At 41.6% G+C, this 21,887-nt stretch overlaps 2 protein-coding genes across 2 annotated transcripts; both read left to right on the top strand.

Annotated features, from left to right (window-relative positions):
* The first annotated feature begins 22 nt into the window (after window positions 1–22).
* rab22a (RAB22A, member RAS oncogene family) lies at window positions 23–8,405 on the top strand. Its single transcript, XM_003973085.3, has 7 exons — window positions 23–395; window positions 862–941; window positions 1,350–1,431; window positions 3,988–4,059; window positions 4,525–4,631; window positions 4,717–4,826; window positions 5,741–8,405. Exons 1-7 carry the CDS (start codon window positions 360–362, stop codon window positions 5,836–5,838), a joined length of 585 nt encoding a protein of 194 aa, XP_003973134.1. The 5' UTR covers window positions 23–359; the 3' UTR covers window positions 5,839–8,405.
* Window positions 8,406–9,227: 822 nt separating this feature from the next.
* Window positions 9,228–21,503, top strand: vapb (VAMP (vesicle-associated membrane protein)-associated protein B and C). Its single transcript, XM_003973084.3, has 6 exons — window positions 9,228–9,469; window positions 12,879–13,031; window positions 14,955–15,058; window positions 16,048–16,128; window positions 18,044–18,223; window positions 19,094–21,503. Exons 1-6 carry the CDS (start codon window positions 9,412–9,414, stop codon window positions 19,247–19,249), a joined length of 732 nt encoding a protein of 243 aa, XP_003973133.1. The 5' UTR covers window positions 9,228–9,411; the 3' UTR covers window positions 19,250–21,503.
* Window positions 21,504–21,887: the final 384 nt, after the last annotated feature.

Raw genomic sequence — 21,887 nt, 5'->3', positions numbered from 1 at the left:
TGCTTAGATTACAGTCGCGGGGCTTTGTGTACCTCCCAACAAAAAAAAGGGCCAAGCAGGTCACGTGACCAAACGACGTAATTCAAGATGGCGCCTCCAGCCTGGCGACTCCACTGTTAGCTTTCTAGCTTGTTTACAATAGTCACAATATGGCAAATTCGACGGCGGCGTGACGTTTTCCACCGTGACAGCCGTCGCTATAACACAAGAATAGATGTGACTCGAACAGCTTTGTTTAAAGATGAGGTAAAATACAGGGCCAAACGGGAATCGTTGGCTGAATATTGAAGATAATAGGTGACCAGAAGAAACTGTAAATGGTCTTCAGAAATTCCTTTTGAGAGAGAGAGGAGCTCGATATGGCGCTGAGAGAATTAAAAGTTTGTCTCTTAGGGGTAAGCCACTGTCTTCTTTTATTTGAACACATACTGCAGGCTCATAGAGACTGCACATTTAGTTGCACCTGTAGCATCAAATAAGCTATCCGATTATCCACTTCCTCCATCGGGCTGTAACATACGGCCGGACAGTCTGTTTACATCAGTTAAACGTGTTTATTGATTTGACCAAGTTAATTAACATAATGTTATTACCAGGCGTAGTTACTAAAGTGGCGCATCTGTAGTGTGAGCACATCTTTCACCGATCTATAACCCATTATGCTGAAATAATGATTAAATCAGTCCTGTCATCTTAAATGATGACAGAAAGCAGATTTTAAGAGTTCACTTTATACTGATTTGACTTTTTTTCTTTCCCCCCCAAAATCTGATTTAATTGTTTTTTTTGGGGTGGGGGGTTGTACTTTTATACGTTTTGTTAAGATTTCTGATTTGTAACACATTTGTTATTGTCCTGCAGGAAACTGGTGTTGGAAAGTCAAGTATTGTATGGAGATTTGTCGAGGACAGCTTTGACCCAAATATCAACCCAACAATCGGGTAGGTCTTTGCCAAAACCCTGTTTATTCCATTTCAGTTCTTAGTGTGTCTGTTGGCTGGTATTATGGCCCCGCTCAGGATTTGCATCAACGTTTGTCCTGGTCCCTTGTCATTTTAAAAGAATGGATCCAATCTTATGTCATATATGTTATAGGTTTAGTCAGGTCATCAACACACTGCACTGCAGGACTTAGGGGCTAGGATGTCATTTTTGTGGGGTTGACTGGACGGTCTTGGAGCCTGTCACAGCTGCATCTGCTGCTTAGTTTTAAAATGATTGTATTATTGAAATAGTTATAGCAGTGTTATTTAGGTTTAGCAGCAACACAATTGGGAGTCAGCTAATTAGTAAAGATGTGCAATAATTTGAAAAGTTGCGCGAGTCTGAAGGTGTTTTTTCTTTTCCAGGGCATCATTCATGACGAAGACAGTGCAATACCAAAATGAGCTTCACAAATTCCTAATCTGGGATACAGCTGGACAAGAACGGGTTAGAAGTTCTCTTTTTTATTTTGTTGTGTCGTAAATCAGAGGATTTATACGCTTTGACTTTGTAATAGTATAAATTGATGTCAGTTTAAACTATGTTCTTTAAAGGTCTATTTTAATGTGGCTGCAGAGGGAAAAGAGGTATTGTCAGTGAACTCCACCTGAAGTTTCTTTAGTGTACTACTCCCAAGCCAAAGTTAATAATGCTGTTACAAATCACTTCTGATAGGGGGCGACATTTACCTTTAAATAAGTGGTATCTCCCCCACCCCCAATAATTGCTCTTTTTTAGTTTTTCACAGTATAACTTTTTTAAATAACTTTGTCTTGTTTATACAAGGAAGTGACAGTTGAAGAGGTTCTTATTTACCCGTTCTGTAACTTTTCATTTTCCTCCTACATTACATGTACATAAGTTGCATTTCTTTTGGAGTGATTTATATAGTGTTTTTTTGTTTTTTTTAAACTCAGAGTGTATCTCACAGCACCTCCTCTATAACAATAATCAATAACAATAAACAATATATCAGTGTCTGACTACAAATATCATATCCAATCTCCTCAAAGCACACTATAGCTATAACTTGAGGAACTCCTTTCTTTGTTGACACACATCCTGCATCCTACATCTGTCTGCGTCAGCTCCACATCGCTTCCCTTTGTGCATGCCTTTCTCTTTTTCTTGTGCACAGTGCTCCGCTCTGTCTTGTCTAAGAGTTAGTGCCACTCTATTTCAGATTGGTCCCTTGTTTCCCATTTGAAATTTCTCCTGGTTTCTTTTCAGAATATCCATATTTTTTCTGACCGTCTCCCTCTGCTTACATTTCCACTCCCCTTGGCCTCTTATGTCAACCTCCTGAGGGAGCTCTCAGATTTGTGGTGAAGACGTAGTAACATTCCGTTGGACGTTTTCTGCATGTGTCGGTGTTCTGATATGAAACTGCTGGGGTATTTTGCAGATTTGCAACGCTCGCCTTGCGAATTTTGCAGAGACTTATTTAATTTTTTGTGTTGGGGGGGGAAAAATACAAATAATCCAGGGAATTCTCTGGAATGAGAGAGGGAGACCAGGGCAAAAAACTAAAGCCCAGTGTTTCATGATCTACAAGTATGACTGAGCCCATCTGTCAACACTCCCTTGAGGCTTTTCCTTATAATGATCCCTTCTCAAAGTGCTGGAGAGGAACCATGCTTCCTTATGGGAAAAAAAAGAGTTCTTTTAATCATATACCAAGATTATGGTTTCAGCAATTAATCAGCTCTTGTCGGGCATCACTGGGGCTGTTTTCCAGGCTTCTGTGTGGCCACCTATCTGGCCCTGCTGTGATTACTCTTTGGGTGAAAGCGGCGATGGACCACACAGGACTGGTAGTGGTGTGGCTCAACACTAGCCAATGAGACAGGCTTCACATTTCTGAGCGTCTCTGCCAAATATCCTAAGTTGGATTCCGGTTGGTGGATTTGGGGCCAGTAACAACTATAATTATGTGGTATACAGGGTATGCCTTCCTGAGGTAGCAGCGCTACTCCAAGGAGAGTTTGTTCCCTGATATTTGAAAGGAAAATATAATAGGTGGGAAGGCAAAGTCATTAAATATTTGTTTTTTATTTTCACAAATTGGATTCTTTTAAAATATCCATTTACCAATCCCCTGCTTACACTTTTGTGTGATAGCATTTTCTCTTGAGCTTGCATTGACAAACTATAGCACCGATGCATTATCGCCATCATCACCATCATCATCATTTCTAAGATTCATTATTTGAATTATATGATAACAGCTGGTTAAAATTCCTGTGCAAAAAAGTTGAATTATTAATTACCAGGAATAAAATCCAGCTAAATACACATACGTACAAATTAATGTGTTTTTATAAGGGATTTCTATAAATCATGACACTGGTCCTCCCCCATGGGTGCTTGAATGTTGCTCCATCATGTTTCTACAGTAGTTTTGTGTGGACAGACTGAATGAGTTTTATAGCTGTAATCTATCATTTCTGTATTAGAAGCAGCCTTTATAGGGTCTCTCGCACTTGGAAAGGGGGAGGTTGCAGACAGATCTTTACAGAACAGACTTTTCAGCGTGACAGAATGTTTTGCCAGGAAAAATTCTAAACCCTGACAAAAGAAGAACCCCCCCCAGTCTCCCCCGCTACTACGGGCGTATAACCATGAAACTTGTTTTGATTACACAGGGCCCGGTGATGTGCAGAATAACCACAAATGTATGTCCTTTCATATATATGGAGGCGAAAATTGTCTGCCATTCTCTCTTTACTCTAGAATGAATTCCCTATGTCTGAAAGCTTCAATTTTTAAATACATCCAGGTATGAGCTCAGAATAGTGGCACATTTTTGTTCATGCTGCTTAGTGGGAGTTTTATTTATTTTCTATCAGTGGGAAATTAACAACAGTGAAAGTCATCCCGGCAACAGTTGAGTTCATATGTACACTAACTACACAGATGAGCTGATTCATCTTTGTGGATCATCTTATTTTAAAAAACGTTTGTGTTTCTGTCTCGTATTCATCCTTTTCTACTTTCCCACAGTTCCGTGCACTGGCGCCAATGTACTACAGAGGTTCAGCCGCAGCCATCATCGTCTATGACATCACGAAAGAGGTCAGTTTCTGTAGACTGTAGAGGAGATAAACGCTGCATACACACTCCCGTGCACAGCTGTAATATTTCAGGGATTTTGCAACAGTCTGAGAATAAGCGCACGAGGAGCCGCCAAGCACCCAGGTGTGATCACGCATGTGACGAAAATGCCAAAAATCGCCCATTTTAACTATTTACGTTTTTAAAAATAAAGCCGAAGGCGTCGTTTGGCCCTTGCATTGTGAATGTTTACCGCACTCTTTTGCTGCGAGCATTTCGTAGCGAGCCAGCTGCAGGAAGTCGAGCTGACCACATATTTGATAATTAAATTTCCACACTGATCAGACAAAAAAGATACGAGGGTAGAAAAATTACCATCAATCTTTCAGCGGCCTTTGCTAAAATGAAGGACGGTGTGATGCGCTGCGACGTGCGCCTGCCTGTTCATGAACTGAAGCTTTTTCTTTATTTCAACTGTATCTTCAGGAGTCCTTCCAGACACTGAAGAACTGGGTAAAGGAACTTCGCCAGCATGGTCCTCCTAACATAGTGGTTGCCATCGCAGGCAACAAATGCGATCTGTCTGATGCCAGGTGAACCTGACGAACATATCATAAATACCTGCATATGTTTTCACATTGTTATAAACTACATTTGCGATTCTTCATGGATCCACAGGGAAGTGTCAGAGAAGGATGCCAAGGACTATGCAGACTCCATCCATGCTATCTTCGTGGAAACCAGTGCCAAGAACGCCATCAACATCAACGAAGTGTTCATAGAGATAAGTGAGTCTGTTTCTCCAACTGTTGCTCCTTTGACCTCTCACACCTTGTCTCCGCAGCACCGCTTTCAAAGCTTTCCACATCCAAATTAGATGTTTTTGGCCGAATCTCTGTTCATGTGAGAGGGGGAAAAAAACACGCTTACTGCACTCTAAAAAACCTGACAGTTTGAGAGCTGCGTGCCTTCTGTCACCATTTTTTTTCCCGCCCGTAGCTCACGTTTCATTATCTCCTTTTTGCTGCCAAAGCAGCTGTGACCCTTCGAGTTCTGGAGCTGCGTGGAGTTCTCCAGCACTAAAGTTGCAATTTGAACTTCTGTGAAGAGGTGTTTCTGTAGCTTATCTGATTAGGTTCCATTCGGAGGATTTTCTGCTGCTTTTTGGATTCCCACCTGCTCCGCGGTGGGAATCCAAAAAGCAAGCAAGCAAATTGAGTAATACCCTGCAGTGGGAAAGGGCCTTTTAACAAAGGCAAATCTCCTGCTGAAAGATAACACTGTTATTAAGGAATACTGTTAGTTTGATTGAGTATGTTTAGTCAGAAAATAAATCAAGCCTTTCAGCAGTGGAGGGGGTCAGCAAGGCTGGTCCCACTCATTTAAAGCTCCTCAGCCATATTTGCTACTGAACCCTTTTTTCCCATTACCAGCTGTGTCCTTTTCAGCATTTTGCACCCATCTGTTTTCATCACATTAGACCCTGTAAGCTAGCCTTCACTTGGAAAGTCCGTCAGTGTAAGTTGCGGTCTTTTTTGTAATAACTACACCAGGAACAGCCAACAGGACCTGCGAGGCGCTCTGACACAGTTCTCTAGCCAACATTGTTTTTTCAAAATCAATCAGATCTTCAATCTTTAAATGTAAGTGTTTCTCCGTCCGTTCCAAGTCCATGCTGACATTTTTTCACCTGTCGCCACAGGTAAGCGCATTCCTGCAGTAGATGTAGTTGGAGCAACCGCGGCAAGAGGCTTCAAACTGGGACGACAGGCCTCCGAGTCCCACAGGACATGTTGCTGATGTCGCTGACTGTCTCCATGTGGCTGGTGACCCGACCTTTTCTCACCCTCTCAGTTTACTCTGGTTTGCTTGTGCTTACAGCCATGACCCCCCCCCCCCCCCCCACACACACACACACACACACACACACACACACACACACCAGCATTGGTGATTGGTGCGCCCAACAAGGTCACTGACCCCACTCAACCATTGCTTTAGGCCTCAAAAAACCATATTTTGCCAACAAAATTTAGAATATGTTTATTGAGCAATGACAAAAACAGATGACTCTACTATTTAAATGAAGGATCGAATTAATTTAAGTGAGGGATTCAATCAATGTAAATTGACTCATTGTGTATTCTATTCCTGATTTAGGGAAGTAAATGAAATCAGTGCACGTACATGTAAATCTGTAAAAAAACATTACTTCAGGCTGAATGTTGTTGAACATCACCAAATTATTTTGAAATTGCTTAAGTTATTACTTTTTCCTGTTTGGGAAAGATTAAACATTCTTAACTCTTTGAAGGGTCCAACTATAGAGTGCATGTTCATAATCAGTAATTCAGTATAAAGTTCTGATTAAAATTGGGGAAAAAAGTAGTTATCACAAAGGACATTTGAAGGTAATTAATTGCACTGTTAACTGCAAATGGCTAAAATTCAGAAACTTTGTATTTCATGATTTGTTTGGCTTTCCGGTGCATCCGTTTGTGGCGATTAATGTGCACCTTTACAAGGAACATTCAGTTTAATAGGAACTTATAGGACGAGTACATTTTTAGACTTTCTTAGCTCTGATCAAGAAACCAGCAGTCTGCATGTGAAATAAAGAGCCATCACAGGCCTTTTTAATACTGCCAATGAATGAATGAATGTAGCCAATTAAAACCTATGCTATCCAGAAAATGAACCCTGAAGGACCGATCAAACTTATTAGGAGTACTTGCAATACTTGGATCCATCTTTATGGATGCATTAAGTGTTGTTTCTCAAAAACAATTATTTTCATTGAACCTTGGGATCAAAACAAGAGTTACCAGCTGTTTGTTTAATTCATCAATTTCAAATGTAAAATATTTAACCGGTATATTAAAGCAAACTGAAAGGTTCAAGCGTCTTGGGCGACTCGCTCCACTTTTCACATACTGAAAGTTGTCTGTTAGCATCTGATCAATATCAAGATTAAGATTAAGATGAACTTTATTCATCCCCGTGGGGAAATTGAATTATAGTAGCAGCGTATGCAGAGTAAAGAGACAGAATAAATAAATACAGATAAGATTATGTGACAAGTCTTATTTTATTTTTTCCTGCATTGCCTTATATACAGTTTTCCATGAGTTTTCCATAGAGTTTTCCATGCATTTCTGAAGGGTTGCAAGTTTTTTTCTCAAACACAATGTTGTTTTTTTCTCCCCAACCTGTGGTAAAAATCAATGAGACGCGTGGACCAACACAGCTTTGACTATAAACCTCGGCTCCTTGCAGAGCACTTGTAGGTGCGGAGCAGACGTGTCGACGTGCTGACCGCTTAATGAACCTTTCTGCTCGGAATTAGTGCATGCGCTTTGATCCAAGGTCCACTTTCTGGTTTTCCTCTCTCCAAACTGTCCCCGCCTCATCCCTCGCGCCGCGCAAGCACGGTTCACCGCCTCTCGGTTTGTAGGGAGCTTTACTGATCTGATTTTCTTCGGCTGAGTTACAGCTCTTTTATTTGCATTAGCTTGATCACTCTATGTAAAGTCCAGTCCTCACAGACGTTACTGTGAAACTGACCTCGTTCCAGACAGTTTGAAACTTTGCATTGAGGTTATTTTATACTGATTTTGGGATATATTTCATCTGACGTTGCTGTGAAAGTACATATGTGAGGAGACTAACCACACACCCACAAACCCAGAGCGGTTTCTGAAACCATTCTAATGGCTTTTGATTGAATGGCGAGTCGCGCTTCAATATTAATAACGGGGCTTCAGCAATATTGTGGGGAAAAAGGGAATCCTTCGGAGACTTGGAAAGCACTTTGACAATGTGTGTTAAATACAAACCGATACTCTAGAGTATTTTCGTGGTGGTGGATGAGAGATTCTCTGTTGATATTTTTATTTCAGGATTTTAATGTTTGCTCTGGAACATGGTGCCAAATGTTCAGTTTCACAATACTGCAGTTAATTAACCAATTGTGTCATTGAGGTAACACAGTGCTAATCACTTACATTGAATTAAAAAGAAAATATCCATGTTTTTTTTTCTTTATTGATAACATGACGTTTGAATATGAATAAGTGTTTGCATTAAACAAAGGAGTCTCGGGCTGGCCCTGGGATTGTCATTAACGTATATTATATATATTTTTCTTTGTAGATTATACCAACAAGGACAGAATTTAGTAACTATATCCTCTTGTAAGTCAATTGTGTGACCACACCATTGGTGAGCACTTGCAGTAATTCCATCAACATTGTAGTTGCAACCTTTAAATGACTGAAAACACACCCGTGGTCTCAATCACGCAGTGAAATCCTACATGTGTAAAAAGGGAATTCTCAATTTTTAACCAATAAAAGAGTGACAAAAAAGGTTTTTTTTGGTGATGTTTGTTGGTGACCAAGAGAGGCCAAGTTAGTAATTGAGCTGTTCCTCCGGAAGCCGACCATCCCGGCTATAAATATAAGAATGACACCTGAGATGCGTGTGCGACTCCCTGTGCTGCCCTTTAAAGTGAGCTGACAAACATGAATTTTACAACTAACTGATTCCCAGTGCACTTCATAGAAAATCCCTCCAAAAACCATTTAGTAGATTTAAAAAAAAAAAAAGAAGATAAACAGATCAATATTCAAACAGTAGAGGACCAATAATTAAGACCAGTGTCCTAATTGTCATTTTAAGAGTCCTGTATATTTGCCTTATAATGTGTTTTTATTATACATCTATTAAATTGATCTGCGCAATGTACACGTCATGACTGAAACAATTAAAGGTGTGTAGAGTGTGTGTTTACTGCCACAACTGCACAAATTGTGTTCAAGCGCTATGTAGATTTAGAAATGACAATAGATGAGTAATAGAAATCTAATGACTTGTATATATGCGAAAGTGCAATGCATGTAACACTGTAAAAATGTAGAGATTGTTGTGCATATTTAAGGTTAACGCATACCATATTTAAATTCCAGATACCTTTTTTTAATCGTTGGCTCACATGACCTAATAAGCAACGCACGCTGCAAATATCGTTGATTACTTATTACCGATTGAAATTCGGTGCAAAGCAGATTCAAGCTTCAGGTCATGGTTAATAAATTGAGGTTGGGGCTCCTTTTTACAACTTTTGGAAATCATTTCGGCACGACGAGTTTCCACTCTGGCTATGCAGAGGCGCTGACGTCACCACGCTGCCTGTCAGTCCCTTCCTGCTGCATCATAAAAGCCGTTAGGAGCTCCACGACCGGGACAGGATATCTGCAGAGAATTCGCTGATAAAATAAGTGTGCTGACGCTGCCGCGGTCAGTAATATCCTAACACGGGGGTAGCTGACAGAAAGTGGTTGCAGTGCGACAAGCAGCTCCAGCTGTTGGGATATGGCCAGGCCGGAACAGGTTCTGATCTTGGAGCCTCAGCATGAACTAAAATTCCGAGGTAAGAGGGGAGGGCCCGGCAATGGACGGGAGGAGGAGGAGGGGGTACCTCTGCCACTAGGGTGGGAAACGGGGCACCGCGGCGTTTCGTTGACCAAACCGGGAAGAAGTCGAACTATACGTTTTGATAATGTGAACGAATTCCGGACGTTGTGTAAGGACGGCAGGTCAAGTGACACCTCAGCACCTAGCTAGCTAGCAGGCTAAGCTGGATTAGCTTTCGCCGGCTAAAATAGCCAGGCCCTGTCAGACATTTCTGGTAGAGCACGTTCCTCCAAAGCAATTTAAGTTAGCAAAAAATCCATCATATTTAAATGAGGGAGCGGGCTAAAGCCGCGGTGTGTAGTTGCACATTGAATTCTTGGAGTTTAGTGCCACATAAGTTGCAACATCCTTAGCAGGTGTAGCTAGCTGCCACCAGCTCGCTCTGTGATTGGCTGCCTCGGTCTGTATGCCACCCAGCTGTCATTTCATAACTTGACAGTAACTTTAATAACTTGACAGCTGACAGGACAAAAACATGGTGAGACCCGTGCTATTGAATACAATCCGTAGGCGCATCTTCTCATTGTAAAAGTCTCTCAGATAATTAAACTTCTCTATTGATCATCTATTTTTTAGAGACTCTGTGTTTGGCTGCAAGATATCACGTTGCTGTAGGCCTGAAGATGTTACATAAACTAATCCCCGAGTACTATCATATTTTTGCAACACGTTGTAAATATTCTGTCCCAGTTTTGTTGCATGCACCTAAAAAAAACTGCACATAAGCCAGCAGCAAATTGCTGCATATATGCCTTCAAACCCCCTGACATTTCTACTCCCATGGGTTAGAATGATGTGATATTTGACTGTACTAAATTGTCAGCATGTAGTGTCTATTTATTCAGGGTTGGCATGTTATGAAACAAAGCAATAAGCACATGTTAATGGATAATACATCTGCACAAAATGAAGTGCTCTGTGCTTGAAACACCTTTGTGTTGTAGATAAAACTGTTGGTTGTAAATTAGATAAACCAAAGTATATTGTCAGCAAGCTGCAATGAATAATTAACAAGGAATATGCATTATTTTCTCCTATCCTATCTTAAGCACTGGGATGCGTGACAGAAATCTAGCCTCGATCACAGTTTTAATCTGTAGTATTTAAACTTTATCAAAACAGTGTTGTGTGGAAAAACAGGTAGTTCTCTTCAATAACTGTGTAGTAAATCTCATACCCTAAAAATAAATAGCTATAAATAAAAGACCATTATAATGCTAAAAAATGGAATCTCTTTGACTTCACAGAAAAAGGTGTTACACTAGGCTCTTAAAAAGAATAGGAGGATGCTGAATGTTGTGATCACGGTCGTGGCCTGGGAAGATATTGCTCTAATCTGCTGTGGGCAGATTTTCTGGATTCTTCACATCAGAAAATACAATATAATGATCATGTGAAGCCTTCAGATCATTTGCACTGCATCCTCCTACACTGGGAGGAGCGCCTTAAATAAACAATCCAATTTAAATTGATGTTACATTTAGGTCTTGCATAGTACTGTGTGGAGGTTATCCTACAGGTTATTGCCTGTGTGTTACGCTTCTTTGCTTTAATTTTAATAAACCCAGTCTGTGTCACTGCTGCGTGAATATCAAAGGCTGGACAGTGTCAGGCAGTATCTTGCAGATCCCAGGTCCTCCTATTTTATCCCACCCTGATGAAAGGCTAACATGAAAAGATGCTTTGACCGGATCATCAACCTTTCCTGGTTGTTTTCATTGGCGTGTGCGGTTCCGTCTTTGGGAGCTGGATGCTATCTGAACAGACTTCCAGGAAATCTTAGTTTAGGTGTGTTATATGTTTTCCCTACAAGCTCTCAGAAGTTAAGCCAATGCGTTTGTAGGGCTCTAAATTCCCTGTCTGTGTTTAATCAAAGTGAGTTGGTTAGCGTTTCTCTGCCAGTCGAGTTTTTTTATTTTTTATTTTTTTTCTGAGCTGAAATTTGAGCTTGAAGTTTTATGAACATATGCACTAATTGTGGGAAAAGACCAACTTGTTTTACAAGAATTCTGATGTATATTAGTGGGATTGTTGATTGAATTATTCGTTGCTGTGGTCACAAAATATCCTCGCTGTTATTAGTTGGCTCGAGTGATCTAAGTGAACGCAAGTTGTTTGGATAAAAGTAATTGGCTGGACTGGGTTCTCTGTCAGCAGGCATCCGTGAAGATGTCACGAACTGTGCGTTTCTGAAAATATTTTTATTGGCTCAGCAACATCACACCATCACCATCATAATCATTATCCAAAAAACAGAATCAGGCTTTTTGGATATATAGGCCTGTATAGCTGCTTATTATGGACTTTAACACTGGGGGGGCACAGATTAAGTTCCATGTGTTTTTTTTTTTTTATAAGACCTAATGATCTTCTCTACTGAAACCTCTTTATTTATGTCAGTGTAGAGTGTGTAGTGGAATTATTAAACTGGAAAGGGCACATCATTCATTTGTTACTGCCCCTGACTGGGTTCTAAATTAGTGATGCACTTTCCTTGGCAAAACCACAGAAGGTGTTACAATCAGCTGTATGGCTACGTTTGATGCTACCTTTTTTAGATATGAACTTTTTCAAAGGTTCAACATTGCAGCCTCTGGGCGTCATTGCTAACGTAGTTTTCACGCAGCCTATTTTATCGATCGATCGATCGATCAATCAATCAATCAATCTTCATTTATATAGCGTATTTTACAATCAAAATTGTTTCTAGGCGCTTTCCAGAATCCCAGGGCCTAACTCCCAACAAGCAACAGTGGCAAGGAAAAACTCCCCTTTAACAGGAAGAAACCTTGAGCAGGACCAGGCTCATGTAGGGGGACCCTCCTGCTGATTTAGGGGGACACTCCTGCTGATTTGGGCTGGGAGAGGAGAGGAGAGGAGAGGAGAGGAGAGGAGAGGAGAGGAGAGGAGAGGAGAGGAGAGGAGAGGAGAGGATTTCCCAGTGGGGTGACAGAGGCCTGTCAGGTGATCATGTTTCTGGACCCCGGCAGCCTTGGCCTATAGCAGCATGGCTAAGATGTTAACCTAATAATGATTTTAAGCCTAATCTTAAGAGTAGCGATGGATTCAGCCTCCCGTACCTGGACAGGGAGCTGGTTCCATAGCAGGGGGGCCTGGTAGCTAAATGCTCGGCCCCCCATTCTACTCCTAGAGACTCTGGGAACCACAAGTAGACCAGCATTCTGAGAGCGGAGCGGTCTATTGGGCTGGTAAGGTGTCACTAGCTCCTCCAGGTAGGATGGAGCCAAGCCTCTGAGGACCTTGAAGGTCAAAAGAAGGGTTTTAAAAATTATTCTTTGCATTTTCCTGGAGCACTTCAGGGCACTGTCCAAAAGTTTCTACTCTGCCTTTCTTTCTCCTCACAGGTCCGTTTTCAGATGTGGTCACCACAAACCTTAAGCTCTCAAATCCCACAGACCGAAATGTTTGTTTCAAGGTGAAGACAACGGCGCCGCGCCGCTACTGTGTGCGGCCAAATAGCGGAATCATCGATGCAGGCACCTCGATCAATGTCTCAGGTAACTTGGTGGAGAAGCATATTGTCACAAAGTGTCTTTGTTTTCAATATTTTCTCATTCATGTCGTATCACAGTTAAACGCTAACCCTCTTTGCACAACTCTTTAAGCTTTAAATCTCATTATTTGGTTATAGTTCATGTCTGTGGATTCTGTGTACTAGATTGGTCCGTGAGGTCACAGTCTGATGTGTATAAGATTAAGTATAATGGGATTAGCCTTTTTATGTACATTGTAGGGAATTTTCCCACCAGGCCTGGGTCTCGACTGCACTAACTGGGCAGATTTTACAGTATGTTGTTTGTTGTTGCCTAGGTTGTTAGGGTGAAACTGGAAAATGAGATGCAGTGCATCGGTCACATATTTGGGGCTTTATTACTGAAAGCCTTGAAAGGGAAAAGTCATTGGTTCCTACCCTACAGTAGTCACTATTCTGCAGGGCTTGATAATTACATAAAGAGGAAAATGTACCATGGGTGGAGTTCTTTAACAACTTCAGTGTAAATGGTGGGCTTTTAAGCATCTTGTCTCACAGGACGTAATTAATTGGTAACAGGAAAGGAAAGTGTAATTGCCTCCTTCTTCCTTCATCCCACTCGTGGTCTCATTCATCACGAAGAAGCAGGCAGGTGATTTCCATCCGGCTTGAGCCCATTAACTACAATTAGCCTCTGTGAATTTCTGAGATTTCTTAGTGAGGAAAGTCCAAATGCTAAATCAAAGCAGCACTGGCTTTTGTTGAAGTATGTATGAGTGCAGAAAAATGTTAAAGATCTTTTTTGCTACACTTTGCGGGTCATCGGGAAGGTTAATTCCCATCCCACGCTTGAACTCCGAACCTCTTTTTCTATTTGCTGCCGTTACCTTTATACTTTCCTCATGCCTCGTTTCAGTACTGTCCCCTTGGACCTGTGGTAGATGGCTGAGCAAATTGGGTCTGACTCAAATAGGACGTTCCTAGTCTTTTCATGCCGTCTGGTTCTGGTTTGCAATATTGAATTGCCATGATTGCTGTAATGGCGCACCTCATCTTTGGGGTTTTCTACTCTGGGGAAAATTGGCATGTGTCATATGAAAACCATCCTGATTGTCAGGCCGGCTTTGAAATTAGGAGGTCATTTGTTTCTAGTAAAAGCTAAAGAAGCATGCAATCATTGTTAGACACAGTTGATTGTGATGTCAAGATGCCCTTGATCATGTTGAAGCATTGTTCAATTATGAAATAGCCTCTCAGTCATTGGAACGGTATCAAATAACACCGACTGATGTGGCGATAGGTGAAAGTATCGCAGCCCCACATCTGCTTTCTGTTAGAGCAAAACGTAGTGTTAGAAAGAAATAGAGAAGAATAAAAGCTGTGAGAAATATCACCCCCTGGGGAGTTTGGGGATTTGTCCATGTTTCATGCTAAGCTGAAGTTAGAAATCAATCTTTTCTATCGCTTTTTTTCTCTTGCAGCAGTGGCAAGTGGACAGCATGGAAGAGTTGACACTCACTAGTTCCTCTTTAATCTACAGAGTCAACAGAGAAAGACAGGGTCATGAAAAGTTGCTGAGACATTACCGTCACTGGTATTCATCAATGCACATGTGGTACATGGGAGAATTTCTTGGACCCGCATCTCACAAAGTCTCCACAAAGCGCTCCATCTAATGCCTATTGTTTTAGAGAGAACATTGAAGTTGGAGGGGGGACCACTTGGTCACCAAGAGTGAAACTTGTCAGCATCATTTCTCACATTTTCTTTTAGTTAAATTATAACACGACTCATATCTGCATCACAATCAGCCATTGGCTCACTTTTTCCTAGATTACTTCCTTTGTCCTATTACTGAACAACAGTTTCCCCCGTTTATATCCACAGCGAACAAATGGGAACCTCCTGAAAATGTTTCCCTATGCGTCCATGTGTCTTTGTCTTTCAGTTATGCTGCAGCCTTTTGACTACGATCCCAACGAAAAGAGCAAACACAAGTTTATGGTCCAGTCCTTGTTAGCGCCTCCTGAAATGACCGACATGGAGGGCGTGGTAAGGATTTAACCTTCTTAAAATCATCTTTCACCACCAGTACGTTTTTGGAAGCAAAGCGTGTCCAAAGGAATTGGTTTTTTGGGGGTTTTCCTGGCACAAAATGGATTTTGGAATGGCTGCGTGGGTGTGGAGTTCAAGATTTAATTCATGAGTGGTTCCAACCTTGTGAAATTAATTAGGTTAAAAAAAAATCAACGTGACCGTTTCTGTGGGTTTTACAGCTAATCTGACATTAATTATCAAGCATATTTTCTCTGGTCAAACAGCAGTTAAGAAACCAAATCTTGTGATAACTTTGTTCCTACCTGACGAGTTGTGAACGTCGGCCCATTGTAATTTATCATCATTTTTGTGATGTGGTTAAATCTTACTCAAAGTAGCATTCTGGAAACATAACCAGAGAAAATGTTACTAAAAAGACCGTGCTGGGATGGAGCCAGAACAAACCCACATTTAGAAGAGAGACCTTTGGAGCTGAGGTCATAAGGAGCACAAAACAGAAAAAGCTATTCTTCCTACTGGTAAATTTATCTCCACTGTTGTTTTAAATAGGATTCACAAACTGTGGCGCAGATTTCCCCAGTAACAGTCCAACAATAATCCTGGATATCTAATAAAACGACCTGGGTGTAACATTCTGCTCACAGTTCCAGATGTGCTGCATCTGCGAGTTTGCAGTTGCAGAGATTCTTCTGCCAACCGTGGGAACGAATGTAGTAGCTGTTTCCTAAACGTCAGGCTGCCACATGATCTACATCCAAACAGTGAAGCGCTACCCTAAAAGGCAGAATTTAGAAATAGAAGAGCATATTTGATCATGATTAGCGCTTCTGGATGCTTGCTTTATTGTTGCTCCTCTTCTTACACACCTGAGAACAACTTTGCCTTTGCTTTCATTGATTTGCTTGTAACGCCTTTCACAGATCTTGACGTGATTAAATAAATCGTTTATTAATAGCGACGACTGTTTTTGTTGGTTTCCTCAGTGGAAGGAGGCCAAGCCAGAAGAGCTGATGGACTCTAAGCTGAGATGTGTTTTCGAGATGCCAGTAGAGAATGAAAAAATGGTAAGACTTCTCCTCACGGTGTCACCATTTCACATTTTTGTCCACTTAAGACTGAGATACTTGTGTAAATATTGACGACAGTGCTGCAGCGCTGATCCACCAGCTTCCATTTCACATGCACTAAAGAACGCACAAATACCAGAAAGTAAAATAATTTTCCTTCTTCAGTGGCAGCCACCTTTGAGTCTTCAAAACCCTAGGAAGTTGATGACAGTTAATCTATATTCTTGCCACAAGATGTCGCCAAATATGCTGAATACTAGTTACGTGAACGTCCTTATTTAATTGAGATACTGACTGTGCCTTTGTCACGCCTCATGAGGCAGATGACTTTATTTCAGAACCCAGTGAAATATCATAGCCACTGTGTTCAAACAAGTACATTTTTCTTGTGTACTTCAGTTACCGCCATATGACCAAATTGAAATGTGGAAGCGCGCTGTTCAACATCACTGTGGCTGGAGCAATTGCAGATGATCCAGTTTTTCCATTCTGTTACTCTTCACATGGGCCGTCAGCAGCCAGTGAGCCAGTCGTGCTGTGCACAGTGTCGGTTTCACATCCACCTGGTCTGTGTGTGGTTACTGACAGGTCCCTTATTACCGCAGCCCATCGCCCTCTGTTCTCTGCTCTTCAGTTTCGGTCATTGATGTGTCTGTATATACTGTATGACCCTCCTCTCCCTCCTTTTCTTCTTACTCTTCAACAGTCTTTCAAATGGACGTTTTTTCCCCGATTCAGTCTGTTTGCAACCGTTGATTCTTGCCAGACTCCACCCAGCTGTTGACAGGATGTTCACGATATGATCTTCTGGCTTTGTTATCAGTTAATGCACTTATTGACAGTTATACATGAGTCCCAGCGATAATCCTTTTCAGACGGTGCTGATAGAAATCAGCTTAATCCGCTAATGAAAGGACCCCCTAGGGTGATAGAGATTGTGCGTGCATATAGGCCGTTCTGCTGCACCAGTAAACCCACTTTATTACGCAACCTCAATGTGGATAACCTTGGACATCTCACTACGATGCAATCTTCTTCTGGGAAACCTTTGATTCCGACATCATGATACAAATCATCTCCCCCAAACGCCCATGCAGACAAAGCACATCTGGGACCGCCATAAACAAAGTCAGGCTCCAGTCATTTGGAATTTTATGTCCCTTCGATGACTACATCTGCACGAACTGCTCTGAGACGAGCTGTCACAGAGGGGTTTCGCTCTGTTCGCTGATGGAATTGTGTCAGACCACAAATTTGCAGGGCGTCTTTGTACCGCTGGGATATTTGGATGCAAGTTTTGTATATAACAAGGCATTCATGTGCTGGCTCCAGTAAGCAATATGAGGGTATTTTCTATAAGCAAGGGTGGAATTGATCATGAAGATGAGGCGAGGTTACGTGCACAGTCTTGGGAACTTGACTGTTATTATTTTATCCATCTGGACAATTCTTTCACAGCACATGAATTTAGTATAAATCGCTCAAGGAATTTAAAACGTTGATGTTTGATCCAGTTTGAAGGGCTGTTCAACCCTTTCAGCTGCTCACTGCCACTCACGCAATTTTGTTTTGTGGTGAGGGAAGGCACGTTGATCGGGGGGGGGGGCATGCAGATAGTGCACTTTTCTGAAATAGCATTAATTGGCTCATTTATGTGTGCTGTAGATTACAGTTTGGCCATTAAAAAAAGTTTAGCTTAACTCTCCGTCATGACACTTTAAACCAGATGAAACTCAAATACTCGACAACAACCTACCCAACCCAAAGATACATAAAAAAAGAAAAATTCTCCACAATACTAAGATTAAACTGCACATGCCAGCCAAGTTCATGGTTAAAATCACCATGGAAACACCGGCGCTACAAAAGCAAACATACTGTCTTATAACTTGTCACCATATAACTCTTTCAGCATGACATGGAGTCCAACAAGATGATGTCATCTAGTTTGCTCAAGTCGGATACCTCTGCACTGCCTACAAAGCTAATGAGCTCCACGCTCGATGACGGCGAGGTGAAGAAGATCATGGAGGAGTGTAAGAGGCTGCAGATGGAGGCTCAGAGGCTACGAGAAGAAAATAAACAAATCAGAGTGAGTAGGATGAATCGTCGTATTTAGCTTTTTGACTTTGTCAATCACAGTCTGTTAAGAACAGGTTCTGAGAAACTGGTTGGGTCAAAGGTCACTCTAACCACATCCTTCATGAGTACGGTATCTCATGCGCGTCTTGTGCAATTTTACAATTTTCATTTGCTCTTAACTAGTTGTTTGATTGCAAACATGTACATAATTATTTCAACACAGAAATGACTCCAAGCAGAATTTATTGTAATGAATGTGTGTAGAAAAGTAATTGCAGCTTCCTCCACCCTTGGCTGTATTTGGAGAGGAACTCAAAGTTGAGGTTTGCTCTAATTGCGACCACCTATTTCCCATCAGCGATCCCTCAGCGGTTTCAAACAAAGGCAGACCTTTGCACATCTCTGAGCCGACAATCAATCACCGCGATCGGCGAAATTACTTTTCAAATGAAGGCCGTTCCACTTTGGCTGGACGCCATTCACACGCAAAGAAAAACCACACAGGGTTCAAGAAAGTTGTCCATCGCTCAGCCACCACCACCACTACCTCGCCTTTCAGCACTTGCCAGGGGCGGAATGACTGTTGGCTGCTCTTACGGCAGAGATTTAACCCCCCTTCCTCCCGCTGCTGGGAAATTAAGTGTGTTAAAGCTTGGAGCTTTCCGCTGTCCAATAGGGATTAGGCCAGATGAAGATCGAAGCAGATCACATTTCTTTCAGCTAGTACATGAATAGTTACTTCTTCCTCACAAACTGATAACCTGATTCTTTTTCTTTTACTTTCAACGTCATCACCTGCAACCGCACGCGTTTGCCTCTAGATTTTTTAAAAGTTGCCTTTGTCCCCACCTTAATAACGGCCGTCTTCGTCCTGCTGTAGGAGGACGACGGGCTGCGAATGAGGAAGAGCAACATGATGTCATCCCAGCACTCCTCTGTCGGAATCAAGAAAGAGGAGGGGCTGAGTGCCCGTGCGGTGGCCCTGATCGTGCTCTTCTTTGTGGTGGGCGCCATCGTGGGCAAGTTGGTCTTGTAGATGGAAGCGCGGTATGGTCGGCCACAGCATGCTTTTCAGAGGATGAAATCAATGAGTGCAGCATCTGGGATTTCGGATCGGAATATGCCATATCCACTGAGCAGTGGGGGGGTGGTGGTGGTACTAGTCTTGATTCAGTCTCATTTACTGTCTGTTTAGAAAAACCATTTTAAAAAAAATCAAGAGATAATGTTTGAGCAAAAAAATGTAAAAAGGATCGAACGTCTTACGAACAAATCTACTGTTACAGGTCTTGCCTCTTTGTAATCATCACATAATCATTTGGGACCTTCTTCCAAAGTTCCATGTATACAAGTAGAAATAAGGTTTTGGAGGGGGGGGGGGGGGGGGGGGCAGGTTATGGTTATGGAAACATGATTTAATGCTCGTGATTAAAACCAATGGATTTTATAACACCGGCCATGTTGGTGCGATTGTTGGTGAGTGCATTTGTGCAGAAGTTAATTTCGTGTAACGTGTCTTTTTTTTGTTTTTGTTTTTTTTTTCTAAACGAGGCCTGCGTGTGTGCGACTGTCCGTACATGCGATCTCCCTGACGACCACCACCACTAATACTGTACACATGTATTCAGAGGGTCCCCGCAGCAACACCTCATCAGAGGACGGGAACTAAACAGAGAGAGCTGATCCACACAGGTGGAGTGGGGGGGGGGGTCACACGCAGGGCTATCGGAGTGACTTGTCCAGCCACTGACTTTGTTAGAAAGAAACAAATCAACAGCTCGCCTTTGATTGTAAAGCCACCTTGATCTGTGTATGGAACACTATATAATAGGCATTTTGTTTGCATTTTATTTTCACTTTGCCTCGACTCCCGTCCCATCACCTGACACGCGGCGTCCCATCCCTAAGTTGTCAGGGAGGGGGATGTTTGATTGCATGCATTCACAGTGTTGCATCTGACTTAATCTTAATTTAATTGCTTTTATAATTGTGATAATGATGTGTCATTTGGCTGTAGCTTTGCACAAATACATTTTTAGATTATTTTTTTTCCCCTTCTTTCTGTGTTTGTGTTTTTTGATTATTTTAAGCTGTTTATTTTTATTTTAAAAATTTATTTTCTGTGTGTAATCATTAATAAATATCACAGCTGCCAGAAATGAGGTCCGGAGTGACAGGATTTTATCATTTCTGTAAAATGACAGAAGAAAGTCTCGCCTTGTGACCTGTTTGGGCAAGTTATTCTCAGGCCAATATGGAGGTAAAAAAAATAAATAAATAAATATATATATATATATATACACACACACACAAGAAAATGTTAACATATATGGTATATATACAAAGGCACAGACAGAGAGCTGTCCTGTAGTGAGAGACTAGCAATGTGCTGAAACTGACTGGTTATATGTTCCCTTAACAGCATTTAGTCCCATCTGGACGCCAATGACAGTGTCCCAGCAGAAGTCTTCTCCTCATTTGCTATGGAGCCATACAGTTGTTGATATTTGGTGTTCTCTCTTGCGCCAGTTTAAATTTCTCCCACTCCTGGTGGTCGTGGACCTGTGTTTAGAGCTTTGCCTTTGAAATTTTGTATCACCTTAATCGTTTTCAGATCTTCCTGCAGCAACACGACCGAGTTTGGAGTGATTTTTTTTTTTTAACCCCCCCTCCCCATTCATGTTGGCAGAATTTGGTGAGACAGCGGCACTTTTAAAAAAAAAAAAAAAAAATTAAATCAGAGAAAATAAGACAACACCATACTTCCACCACGTGAAACTCGCGTTTCCACGATATCCTAAGTCCTCCAGTTGAAGATGACTTGATGCTCAGAGGGAGGCCGCAGCAGATCTGGCGATTGTGGAACAGACCTGGGCTACGGGACTCTCGCAGAAATGATTATTGTTGGATACATCCTGCTTGGAATTTCTCAGCATTTCTTTTTCTTCTAAAAACGGTACCTGAATACTGTTTTGTGATTAGAAAAAGGAATCGAGTGCGGTTGTTGCAGTCCACGTGGGCCCCAGCAGCAATGATTCTGTTTGAATATCCGGACCCAGGCACGCCTGTAAAACACACCACTCGCTCACGTGCTCTGCGACTTTCTGACCTTCTCCCTGATCGATGTAAGAAGTCAGTAATCTGTTTTTGTTTTTTTAATGTATATAAATAAATAAGTCTATCCAAGATTATTAATGAACCTAGTCAAGTATTCTATCTGGTGTATAAAACCATTACAATCTGGTTGGACTATGTAGCATCTTAAATAAATTTAATGACTAAAGCCCGGACCAAAGTGTGTGTAGTCATTTTTTGCCATCGGCACAGTGAAATCATGTGAAACATAATTATTTTGTGTTTAATTTTTCTTTGGAATTAGTTATATTCGAACACACATGCGCATGCATTAGTGTTAGAGTGAATTTAACCTCAGCATCAAACCAACTCCTTTATACACACCAGAAGTAAACATACACACAAGCCAGGAGCAGGGCTTTCTGGAGATTTGGTGCCTTGCTCGGATGCACAGAGGGCAATCGGCAAACCTCTGGTTACAAGAATAATTCCTTTCCACGCGTCATTCCTGATGGACAGTTAAAAAAAATAATGCTCAGGTGTAAAGAGAGCTGCGTTGTCTTCAGACATGTTCAGATGTTTATGTGTGTAAAATGCTC

Source organism: Takifugu rubripes, chromosome 19 (genome assembly GCF_901000725.2).
Source record: "Takifugu rubripes chromosome 19, fTakRub1.2, whole genome shotgun sequence".
NCBI classification, from domain to species: domain Eukaryota; kingdom Metazoa; phylum Chordata; class Actinopteri; order Tetraodontiformes; family Tetraodontidae; genus Takifugu; species Takifugu rubripes.
Note: the sequence above shows the minus strand (reverse complement) of the source record. Positions and strands in the feature narration are given on the sequence as shown.

What these genes read in the sequence shown, in the direction of transcription:
- rab22a (XM_003973085.3), top strand. Translation starts at nt 360, where the DNA reads ATGGCGCTGAGAGAATTAAAAGTTTGTCTCTTAGGG. An exon ending in TCTATGACATCACGAAAGAG is followed by an intron (nt 4,060 to 4,524) that starts GTCAGTTTCTGT and finishes CTGTATCTTCAG; the next exon opens with GAGTCCTTCCAGACACTGAA. An exon ending in CGAAGTGTTCATAGAGATAA is followed by an intron (nt 4,827 to 5,740) that starts GTGAGTCTGTTT and finishes CTGTCGCCACAG; the next exon opens with GTAAGCGCATTCCTGCAGTA.
- vapb (XM_003973084.3), top strand. Translation starts at nt 9,412, where the DNA reads ATGGCCAGGCCGGAACAGGTTCTGATCTTGGAGCCTCAGCATGAACTA. An exon ending in GCATGAACTAAAATTCCGAG is followed by an intron (nt 9,470 to 12,878) that starts GTAAGAGGGGAG and finishes TTCTCCTCACAG; the next exon opens with GTCCGTTTTCAGATGTGGTC. An exon ending in TGACCGACATGGAGGGCGTG is followed by an intron (nt 15,059 to 16,047) that starts GTAAGGATTTAA and finishes TGGTTTCCTCAG; the next exon opens with TGGAAGGAGGCCAAGCCAGA.